Genomic DNA, 11,548 nt, shown 5'->3' with positions numbered 1-11,548 from the left:
ATTAACTAAGGAGATTATTTTATTGACTCGATGCTTATGTTTACAATTGTCAAGATATAGTAAGGCCTTATTAAGGTTAATATTATTAGCAGCAAAATAAAAGCAATTACATGAAACTGGAAATTGAATATTAAACCAGCTATAAATATTTAGTACTGAAATTGTAAATGAAATAAAAGATCTAATGCTGAGATCATTAAAAGATAGAGGGAGTAATTTTCATAAAAATGTATGGTGCATTTAGGAACAATAAATACAAAACTCTGCTCGAATAGATAACATAAAATAAATAGGTTGGTAGGAAATGAAAGGTGTACAAGTATATATTCCACTGCACAAGAATAAAAGAATAGAGCTATGATGGACATGTAAAATACATGTATACAGTAGTGGAAAGTGGTAGTGTAATCTTTTGTCGCTATTAATATGTTTATGCTCATGTCGCAACTTAACAATGCGATGAGTAAGTAAAGTTCATAAAAATATTCTGTGTGAAGTGGTGTTTCGGAATCTCCACAAAGTTTAACCCATTTTATTTAATTCTTAACTTTTTTGTTTGATCTTATCCCATCTTGTATGCAAATCCCATCTACTCACCAAATAAAGTTGTTCCTCCTCTTTTGTTTCCTTTCATCAATTTAATTTATATATTTGCTCCAACACTGAACTGTTCTCAACTACCCATAAATATAACAACCTATGTTGTTCCATTTTCAAATATATATTTTTTTAATTTTATTTGTTCTTTTTTGACTGGGTTAGTCCCATAGGGCAGTAACTTCTTTTAAGGGGAAACCCAAGATGGTATTTGTACTACTAGGAGAAGTTTAGCGAGGGCATTGGGGGACATGCCTTACTCTTTTCTGTAGGTGTCTTAGGATCTTTTTTATCCAGCAGAGTTACCATCTCAAGCAGCTGAGACCACAGTTTAACACCTTATCTGAAGCGTGACACACTCAGGAGTGTTACACCCAGTAATGCTGCACTGCACTGAACTGTCATCAGTCCACTCTCCTGGAGAGGGAAGAGAATCCACAGCCACCTGGTCTTCCAGCATCAAAGGTGAATGTGCCATGTGTTGAGCCATTGACAGTGCAAAATGTAATATAAGGTGCTTAGGTTATATTCTACCAGCCATTTTCTTTCTGTTTGATGCTGGCTTTCTCTGCCTTCCAACCCCGAATACCCATAAGCACAGTACCTTATGTTAATTATTTTCATCTATTTCATGATCTGCTACCTACTTATCAGTGTAATTTGGCATCCTACTCAAAATAGAATGTAACTTCAGCAGCTTTGCCCTGTATTCCACCTTAGCAATATATGCTAACCTTAACTCTAACCGTAATGTACATCTTCACTTAAAGCCCTTCCTATGACACCACCACCAAGAAAGACAGCTTGGCATCGCTAACCCTAAAGATTGACATTCGCACACACTCTTAATCAGTCCCCTTCCCTAACCCTTACTCTAATCATTACTCATGCACTTTCACACACACCTAGTAAACATCCCACTTATTTGTTTCCATAAAACAAACCTCCAACAAAATGTCCCTTCGGACAATTGAACAAACATCCCTGCACTTTGCTGTTGACCAAAGCAACAGTCAAGCAACCAAGAGAGAGAGAGCTATGCACACTACATACATGTTCATAAATATCTATGTATGTATTTATTTTTATTTATTCTTTGCTTACTAGGTTCGTGGCCTCTTTTCAGGGGAAACCCAAGGTTGCCCTACTGTTTTTGATAGGTACCGTGTGATGTTTTTTATCCACCTCAGCTGCCACCAACTCAAGCAGATGGGTGTTTGGTTTAACATCCCATCCGAAGGAAGCACCCCCCCCCCCCTTTATGCTGCATTGCAGGGTCAGTAGTTGATCTACCTGGTATGGGAGTAGAACTCAGTCTCTGCACCAAAAGTGAGTGTGCTACTTGTTGCGCTAGTGACTATATATGTGTATGTGCACAAGTGTCCATACGTTTATATATTTATGCTAAGTGTAGAGATTTTATCCCAAGGTCCTCACTGATAATGACTGAACTTCAGTTAAAATTTCTTCTACTGTAAATTTTGTAAGTGTATATATAGCATTTGTCTTATAGGTTCATAGGTGTGTACTAGGCTAATGGCCGTGGAGCCTTTGCAAGCCTAGCCCATAGGATTACCCTGGCATTATGCCATCCGACCATAGTTCCCAGTGCCTCTGTCGAGTAGAGCCACTGGAGTGATCCTTGGGGTGAATTTTCTGTTTCCCATCCACTCATCAAGATTTCTCTTGAAGAGGGCCAGTGAGGTGCTCTGCTTGACATGTATGGGAAGTGTCTTCCATAGCATGGTCAGTCTCTGGGCTATGAACCTGTCCCTCCAGCATGTTCTGTTGATTGTGGTAATGAGGTTGAGTTCTCTGGAGTGTGTGGTGCAGAGGGATTGGGATTTCTTCAGATGTAGCATTTCTAACAGAGCTGGGTCAGACATGGCTTTGTAAGTCAAGCAGAGATTGCCTCTAAGTAGACAATATGAGACATGGAATAGTTGGAGTTTTTTTAGTCTGTCCATATAGGACAAATGTTTAAGGCCTAGGATCCTCTTTGTGAGGTACGTTTGCGGCCTCTCCAGTTGCTACAGATGTTTAGTGTGGTACATGCCAAATGGGGCATTGTACTCAATGATTGGCCTAATGAGGGAAGAGTAGAGGGAGACAATGACCTCTTTCTTCCTGGATGCAGAACCCTTAGTAATGAGATGTGCTGCAGAAGGACTTTCTGACCACAGTAGCAATGTGGTGGTCAAAAGAGGGGTTGTTGTCAACATGTGTTCCCAGATCTCTTATATCACCTTCTGTGTTTAGTGGACTACCACTGATGTGGTAATTCATGGGAAATGGGTTTTTCCCAAAGGGGATGATGACATATTTTTTTGGCATTGAGCTTAAGGCCATGGTTCTGACACCAGTCATTGGTCTCAGTGAGGCCTTTCTGTAGGATGTCAACATCATTTGGGGAGTTAATAATAGCTCCCAACTTGCACTCGCCTGCGAACTTTGTCAGCCAGAGTCCCTTCATGTTGGCCTAGTCTTTAGAGAAGTAGATACCAAGTAGGACAGGACCCAGGACCGAATCCTGTGGGACTCTACTCATGACTGGTTGCCAGTCTGACTTGGAGTCAGCTACTGTTGCACTATGGGTGGTACCTATGAGCCTGTTTGCAACCCACCTAGTGATATAAGGGTTGATGCTTAGCTTAGTGAGTTTTTCTATGATTCCTGAGTTGGGGAGTGGTATGAAAGGCCTTGGCCAGGTCAAGGTAGGCTGTATGAACCACCTTGCCTTCATCCACAGCTCTGGTGACTGAATCAAAGAAGTTGACCAAGTTGAGCAGACATGATCTACCCTTCACAAAACCAAATTGTGTGGGATCCAGAGTGTGGGGATTCCCTATATCCTTATTTATTAGGTCCACAATGATGCGTTCCATAGCTTTGCATATCAGACTCGTCAGGCTAATGGGACGATAGTTCCCAGGGTCTGTAGTCGCTCCTCCTTTGTGGAGAGGGATGACTGTAGCAGTGCGCCATTCGGTAGGGACAAAGCCTGAGGTGAGGCTGTGATTGAGCAGTGCACACAGGTCAGGTACCAGTTCACTCTGTAGTTCATGTATAACACAGCCAGGGATATTGTTAGGTCCCATAGAAGCTGTATTCTTGGCCTTGGACAGTGCTGTTTAACCTGTGCTGCAGTAATACTGGTTGCCTGGCAAGCTACTGGTATTGTGACTGGTCCCTTAGGGTGGGGGGAGAGGGGTAAAGTTGGCACTGAATCTGTCGGCCAGTATATTGGCAATATCTGTTGGCTTGATATAGGAGGTACCATTGTGCAGTTGCTCAGAGCAAATCTGGGTATTGCCCTTTTTAGTAAAATTGTCACACACACATCAATACTGTCTGTATTACATCTCTCATATTACATTTACACTTTAGCTTGAGCTCATATTGATTTTCCAGTGATGTGTACTTACTTGTACAGTATCTTAGATTATTACATAATTAGCCTGGGTCATGTCTGAAAATGGTCAGTATGACTAGGCCACCTACCCAGTGATCACATAAGTAAAATAAAATGGGCTTTCCCAACCTGGATATTCATGTTATTGAAACTTAAATACATTTACTTTTTTATTTATTGGAGTACATATAGGGCTACAGTCTGATGCAGCAGTGTTGTTGGTTCACAGTGTTTGAACCCCTTGTGTGAGTGTCATCTGGTTGTTTCTTTCTGGAGTTTGCTTGTTTCCTCCCTGTTTTGTGGGTTTCTCTCAGGGAGTCTTCAGTTTCCTCTCACTATCCAAGTCTTGCTGGCAGATTGTTGACTCTAAATTGTCTATAGTTTGCTTTTCAATGTGTATGCTCTATAATGGGCTGACATCCCATCAGAGTCTGGGTTTTGTCCTGTGCTAGTTGCTTGCATGGATAAGCTGCATCCCTGTCCTGAACTGGATTAAAGTGAGTATGAAATATGGATGGAAGAGGATAGTACAGGGCAGAACTGCAGAAAGAAAGAAAGGAAAACACAGAAGATTTTTCGTGGACATCCAAGCAAAATTAGATTTTGTACATACCCGCAATTATAGCTTGCCTGCCATTAGAAGTATCTTTTTTGTTATTGCTTGTTTAGTAACATTTGAGACTTGTCTTGTGCTTTTGGGTGGTTTGTGTACCCTCTCCATAGTCTGTAAAGTGTTTATATAAGAGAGGCTGATAATTAGCCCAAAGGGCACACTAGATTTTTGTAGTTGCATACTAAGACCGTTACTTGCCTGTGTAAATAAAGAAAGTATCACACAACTATTGAATCTGAGAAGTCTGCATAAAATGCTTCTTAGACTTCTTGAAGGCATAAGAGACTCCATCTTTTAAGTAATTGATATCCATATTTTTTTTCATTTTCCCAAAAACGTGTTTCAAGATTCTATTTTTGCTAGGATGGTGGGGGTGTTGAGTTAAAAGCGTTTATAGTAACACATCAAAACATTGATTGTACTAATGTCATTTCATTTCTACAGCCTATTGCAACAGGATCTGGAATTCCTGAAATCAAGTGTTACCTTAATGGTGTTAAGGTACCTGGAGTAGTGCGGCTAAACACATTAGTGTGTAAAGCGGTTGGAGTGCTCTTCAGTGTGGCAGGAGGTAAGGCATTTTCTTTTAAAATTATGGTTTGGTAGTCACCAGTTTTCAAAATAAACTTTAAAAAGTAAGTGGCTTAACGAGGAATGGTACAGTGAAGCATATTGTGATCTCATATCGAACCTTACAAATCTCACTACCCTCAGTTGCATACTGTGCGCCACTAAGTTATGTAAACATTTTTTTCACTTAACCATTTCATACTTCACAATATATTATATAGTGTATACTTTAAGATTTAATTTAAATTCTTTTAACAAGTTGTATAAATAATCGCCTAGCATTGTATCTTGATTGCATACTAATGAAATTAAATCTGATATACTTCCAGGATGAGCAGTTAAATGAAAGAATGAAATGTACTTTTTATATTTATGATGGGCCTCTTGATGCAGGAGATTGCAAAACAGTTGTGTTCAGTGTATAACCATAATACATAACATAGCTGTTTTGAAAACTGAACTTTAGTACATTGCATAGCGTAATGAATGATGACAGTGATAAGTGAAGTAAAGAAAGTTAATGGTAGCCGGGCAATTGAACTCTGAAATGTATAGTGTTCCTATGGTGACATTTAAGATGGCTCATAAACACTGTAAGAGAGACTTGTCTAAACATGGGCTAAACTCTTAGCTAGGCTTGTAAGGGCCTCAGGGCAGTTAGCCAAGTAACCTCCTATGATCGATACTACCTTTTAAGACGGCTGTGTAGTTCTTATTATGGGAAACATTTAGCATCGGATTTGAGAAAAATGCATCTACATCACATAGTGCAGGTACAGGTGTGCAGGCACAATTTGGTGTTGTGTGTATTGATTTTGATGGATATCCTTCTTTTTTCCTGCTTAGGTCTTTTTGTTGGAAAAGAAGGTCCCATGATTCATAGTGGTGCTGTTGTGGGAGCTGGCCTGCCACAGGTGAGTATTCCTAACCTGTATAGGTCTGGAGCTGTGAAGTCCATTTTGGCTGTTGTCATTATCATTTATTTTTTTTAAAACACATTTATTGAATTGTCACTTGTGATGTAGACAGACTTTCATTTACATAAAAGTAAACAAGCCATATTAACAAGTTCACATTTACAAACATTTATTTATTTAATTTTTTATTGACATTTGAGCACTGGGAAAGTCCAACTGGGTAGAAGCTCATTTTAAGCAGAGGCCTGGGGTGGGGGGACTTCAGATTATTACAAAACATTTTAAGAACAATCATTTTACATTCTTCAAAATTAAAATAAAAACATCTGCAGTATAAATATAACAAATTTAGACATAATGTAAAAACATTGGTTAAGAATTGATACAAGTTATATAGCTCACCTAATCACAAAAGGGTTCACATCTAGATCAAGAGAGGTCATTGTGTCCCTCTACTCATTGCTCATCAGGCCCATAATTGAGTACAATGCCCCATTTGGGATGTACCTTACCCGACACCTGCAACAACTGGAGAGACCTCAAAAATACCTCACCAAGAGGACCGTGGGCCTCAAACAGATGCCCTATGCAACTCGACTAAAGAAGCTCCAACTCTACTCAGTTGCTTACCGCATACTCAGAGGGGACCTCTGCCTGACATTCAAGGCCATGTCTAACCCGGAACTGGTGGACATGCCCCACCTCAAGAAAACCAATTCCATTAGAAGTGCACACTCCAGGGATTTAAATCTTAGCACAACAATAAGCAGGACATGCTGGAGGGATAGATTCATATCCCAAAGGCTTCCCTCGCTCTGGGATAGAATCCCAGTCCATGTTATACAGAGCCCTTCGCTGACCCTCTTCAGGAGAAATCGTGATGACTGGATGGGTAATCGTAAATTTACTCCTGGGATCACTTCTTTGGCCCTGCTGGACAGAGGCTCCGGAATCTAGTCTAAAAGGGAGGCGAAAGCCAACATTCAGGCTAGGCTTATAAATGCCCTAGGGCTGATAGCCTAGTACCTGTGAATAACATTGAGCAGCTTCCCTGCCCCCCGTAGAGGTGGTTACTGACTTGAAACTGTAGTTTTATTGTCCGTTTTGGGTCTATTCCTGCTTCTTTCCAGCCCCTGCTATCAAGCACGCTTTAACGTGCTTTAGCGCGATGTAGCGCGGAGTTGCCACTAGAGCAGCATCGGGCAGCGCCGGTTAAACAAGGTTAAACTCTTTCTGGCTCCAGAAAGTCTGTTCTTCAATTTTTTCCTTAGAACTGCTCTGTTAGGAACCTAAACAGTTTACACCTTCACTAAAAAGTGCAGCACTTGTTCCAAATAGCTTTTTCTTCTCAAAAAGCTCAGCACTTGTCTTATAAGCATATCCCTTGTCTTATAAGCATTCTCTTTGCAGGTCAAGCACTCCTATATTATACAAATCTCTCACTAGCAAAACCCCCCAGGAGTGCCCACTTCCCTGCTAAGCCCACTACTTTTCTGTCTCATACCAATTCATAATTCTTTCTAGCATGTCGAAGGGTCACATGCTGGCGTCCTATCCTGTCCAGTTGGTGAATCTGGGAATTCTGAGACAATGTTACAATTGCCTCATGTACACGGACAACCCTCTCCTCCTCCCACGTAACACTAACACTTGTGAGAGATGCAGCTATTTAGCCAGACTGGAGGCTGAGCTCTCTCAACTCAGGACTGGCAAGACCAGGCAGGAGGAGAAGGCAACTACACACACCACAATACCAGTCTCACATAACTCAACCACACCACTGAATCAAACACATAAACACACTAAGACATACTCGGAGGCTCAGAGTAAAAATTTACCTAAACAGCAGAGGCCTCCAAAGCAGACACCCAAGCAACTGCAAACTCAATACACCACACAAACAACAAAATCAGTGTGCAAAGCAGTCACTGCCCTTAAGGCCAAATACAACACCAAACATACTTGTCATAGGTGACTCCATAGTCAGACACACTGATGTCCCACTCACCAGGCTGAACAAGGAGAGGGTCACGGTAAGCTGCCTATCGGGCGCTAGAATCCGCCACATAACACAAGCACTCAGGTCACTCCACGGCAAGTACAAGTATGACACAGTCATTGTCCATGCTGGTGTGAACGACCTGAGACGTACCTCCATGGACTACATAAAAAGAGACATAGAGGAGCTCTCTGATTATGTAGCCCAGGCAGGTATGACCCTGACCCTGAGCAGTATCCTTCCTTCACCAAGAATGATGCCACAATATAGTGACAAGATGATCAGCTTTAACAATTGGCTTAATTTCTGGTGTCATTCAAAGGGGATCCAGTGCCTGTCTGCCTGGGATGACATGCTCGACAAGCCACGCTGCTTCACAAGGGACGGCTTGCACCTGTCACCCCTGGGATTCTGGATATTGGCTAAGGCTCTTGCCACCCCCATAGTGCCTTTTTTAGGCAAGGCTCAAATTCTAAACCTACCACCCTAGAAAACAAAAACTTGAAGAAACTAAGGGTAATGCTGCTCAATGCCAGAAGTCTAAATCTCAAAATGCACGCACTCGAGGCCCTTCTCAGTATGGAGAACATCGATGTCTGTGCTGTGACTGAAACCTGGTTCAAGGCTCCTGAGAGCACCCCGTCACTATCAGGTTTCATCTCATATCATGCGTTCCGGCCCCAAAACCCGGACCACACCACAAAAGGAGGGGGTGTATCCATATTCATCAAGGATACCCACACCTCCAGGTTGGTGGCTACGCACGAAGCATCAGAAACCATCCAGGTGCAATTAACCATAGGCAAAACTGCTCCACAATATGTAGCATGCTACAGGCCACCCTCTCAAACTCAGGAAACCCACACAGCCTTCCTGAAGACACTGGAGGGTATAAATGTATCACCAAACACCATCATATTGGGTGACTTCAACTACCCGAATATACACTGGGAACATTACTCAAGCCCAAACTTTCTAGCCCAAAGGTTCCTGGAGTTCATAAATTCAAATGCCATGGAACAACTAGTCACCGTCCCCACAAGAGGAGAAAATATACTAGATCTCATCATCACGAACATGGGGACAAAATGCTCCACACCGGAAGTATATCCCTCATTGGTGAGATCAGATCATAAACTAATCTCACTAGAAATCCACATCCCGCCCCCACCCCAAACAAAAAAAAACACAGTGAAGAACTTCTCTAAAGCAAACTTCACACTACTCAAGACAGGTGTGGTATCCTTCAAGGCCCCCGAGCCAATGGAAACCACAACCCAAGCTGCGGAAGCCCTTACAAATGCCTTCTATGAACACCTCCAGGACTGCATGGATCAGGCAATCCCAAATAAAACCAAGACTCTTTCCACCAAGGGCAAACGTCCAGTCTGGTGGACCCCAGCCATAAACAAAATTTACAATAAGAGGAGAAAGCTATTACATGATGGAGCAAAATCCCAAAAAGGGAAGGCATCTTTGATCAGCACTAGCAAGAAACTACGATCCCTCATAAAATCATCCAAGGCCAACTTTGAGAGAAAAATTGCCATAGATTCAAAAGACAATCATAAGGCCTTCTTCAGCTATGTCAGAAACCTGGGTGGAAACTCCCAGGTATGCTCAGAATTAGTCCAAAATGATACAAAAATCACTGAACCCACAGACATTGCCAACATACTGGCAGACAGGTTCAGCGCAAACTTCACCCCCCCCCCCCAAAAGGAGAGATAACTATCCCAACTGAGTGTAGCCTCCCAGACATCTCAAATGCGCAGGTGAAAGCTGCTCTCTCTAAAGCTAAAAATACAGCATCAATGGGACCGGATGGGGTCCCCGGCTGTGTGCTACATGAACTTAATGAAGAACTAAACACGCACATAAGGCAGCTGTTTAATCTTAGCCTCACCACAGGATATGTGCCCAAGGAGTGGCGTACGGCAACTGTGGTCCCACTCCACAAAGGCGGTGCTTCTACGGACCCTGGTAATTACCGCCCCATAAGCTTAACAAGCCTGGTCTGCAAAGCTATGGAGAGGATCATAATGGAACTCATAAACAAGGACATAGGGGACTTGCAGACCTTGGACCCAACCCAGTTTGGCTTTGTCAAGGGCAGATCTTGCCTTTTGAACTTGGTCGACTTCTTCGAAACAGTCACCAAGGCCATTGATGAGGAAAGGCAGTCCACACAGCCTACCTTGACCTTGCAAAGCTTTCGACACAATACCCCACTCGGGTATTATAGAGAAACTTACCAGCTTAAATGTAAACCCATATGTCACAAGATGGGTTGCAAACTGGCTAAAGGACAGAACCCACAGGGTTAGAGTTGCTGGAGCCATGTCAGACTCCAAGCCGGTTACAAGTGGAGTCCCACAGGGCTCAGTCCTTGCCCCCTATTGTTCGGCATCTACTTCTCAGAAGTACAGGCAAACATAGGAGGACTATGGCTGACAAAGTTTGCGGATGACTGCAAACTGGGTGCCATAGTGGATAGTACATCGGACGCAGACATCCTTCAGAGGGTCTCACGGAAACTGATAGCTGGTGCCAGAGCCATGGCCTGAAGTTAAAGCGTAAAAAGTGTATAGTCATACCCTTCGGGAAAAACAAGGTAACCCCAAGCTACCATATAGGTGGCAACCCACTAAGCACAGAAGAGGTTATCAGGGACCTGGGGACCCAGGTTGACAGTGGCCTCGTTTGACACTCACGTTGCTAAAGTGGTTCGAAAGACCTTCTACATTGCCCACCTGATCATGAAGGGATTCACATCCAGATCAAGTGAGGTCATTGTTCCCCTGTACTCTTCACTTATCAGACCAATGATCGAGTACAATGCCCCATTCGGGATGTATCTCACCCGACACCTGCAGCAATTGGAGAGACCCCAAAAGTTCCTCACCAAAAGGATAAAGGGACTCCAAAACCTGTCATATGCTGCCAGACTGAAGAAACTCCAACTCTATTCAGTTGCATACCGTCTGCTCAGAGGTGACCTGTGCCTGACATACAAGGCCATGACCAACCCGGAATTAATGGACATGCTCCACCTCAAACAAAACCAAATCCACCAAAACCACTAGAGCAAGAGACTTAAACCTTAGCATGGATATAAATAGGACGTGCTGGAGGGATAGATTTATCACCCAAAGACTCCCCATGCTGTGGAATAAAATCCCGGTCCATGTGAGACAGAGCACCTCGCTGGCTCTGTTCAAGAGAAATCTTGACCGGTGGGTGGGAGATCGTAGGTTTACCCCGGGAATCATCTCTGTGTCACTAGTGGACAGAGGCAAAACAAACTAATGGGCACAGTATTTCTAACATAAGGGGCGGCGTAAGCCACATAACTTTGGGCTAGGCTTATAAATGCCCTAGGGCAGTTAGCCTAGTATAAACCTATGAACCTACCTATGAACTATGAACAATCATTTAAT

General features: G+C 42.8%; 1 protein-coding gene across 1 annotated transcript in view; it reads left to right on the top strand.

Annotated features, from left to right (window-relative positions):
* The window catches only part of CLCN6 (chloride voltage-gated channel 6), a 1,280,196-nt gene that overhangs the window by 149,948 nt on the left and 1,118,700 nt on the right, over positions 1-11,548 (top strand). The window contains exons 7-8 of the mRNA XM_044075232.1: positions 5,067-5,193; positions 6,039-6,106. Coding sequence (XP_043931167.1) covers positions 5,067-5,193; positions 6,039-6,106 — 195 coding nt within the window. The remainder of the gene's footprint in view (positions 1-5,066; positions 5,194-6,038; positions 6,107-11,548) is intronic.

Source organism: Protopterus annectens, chromosome 1.part1 (assembly GCF_019279795.1).
Source record: "Protopterus annectens isolate FY-2018-M chromosome 1.part1, PAN1.0, whole genome shotgun sequence".
Lineage (NCBI taxonomy): Eukaryota > Metazoa > Chordata > Ceratodontiformes > Protopteridae > Protopterus > Protopterus annectens.
The sequence above is the reverse complement of the archived record's forward strand: the minus strand, read 5'-3'. Positions and strand labels throughout refer to the sequence as shown.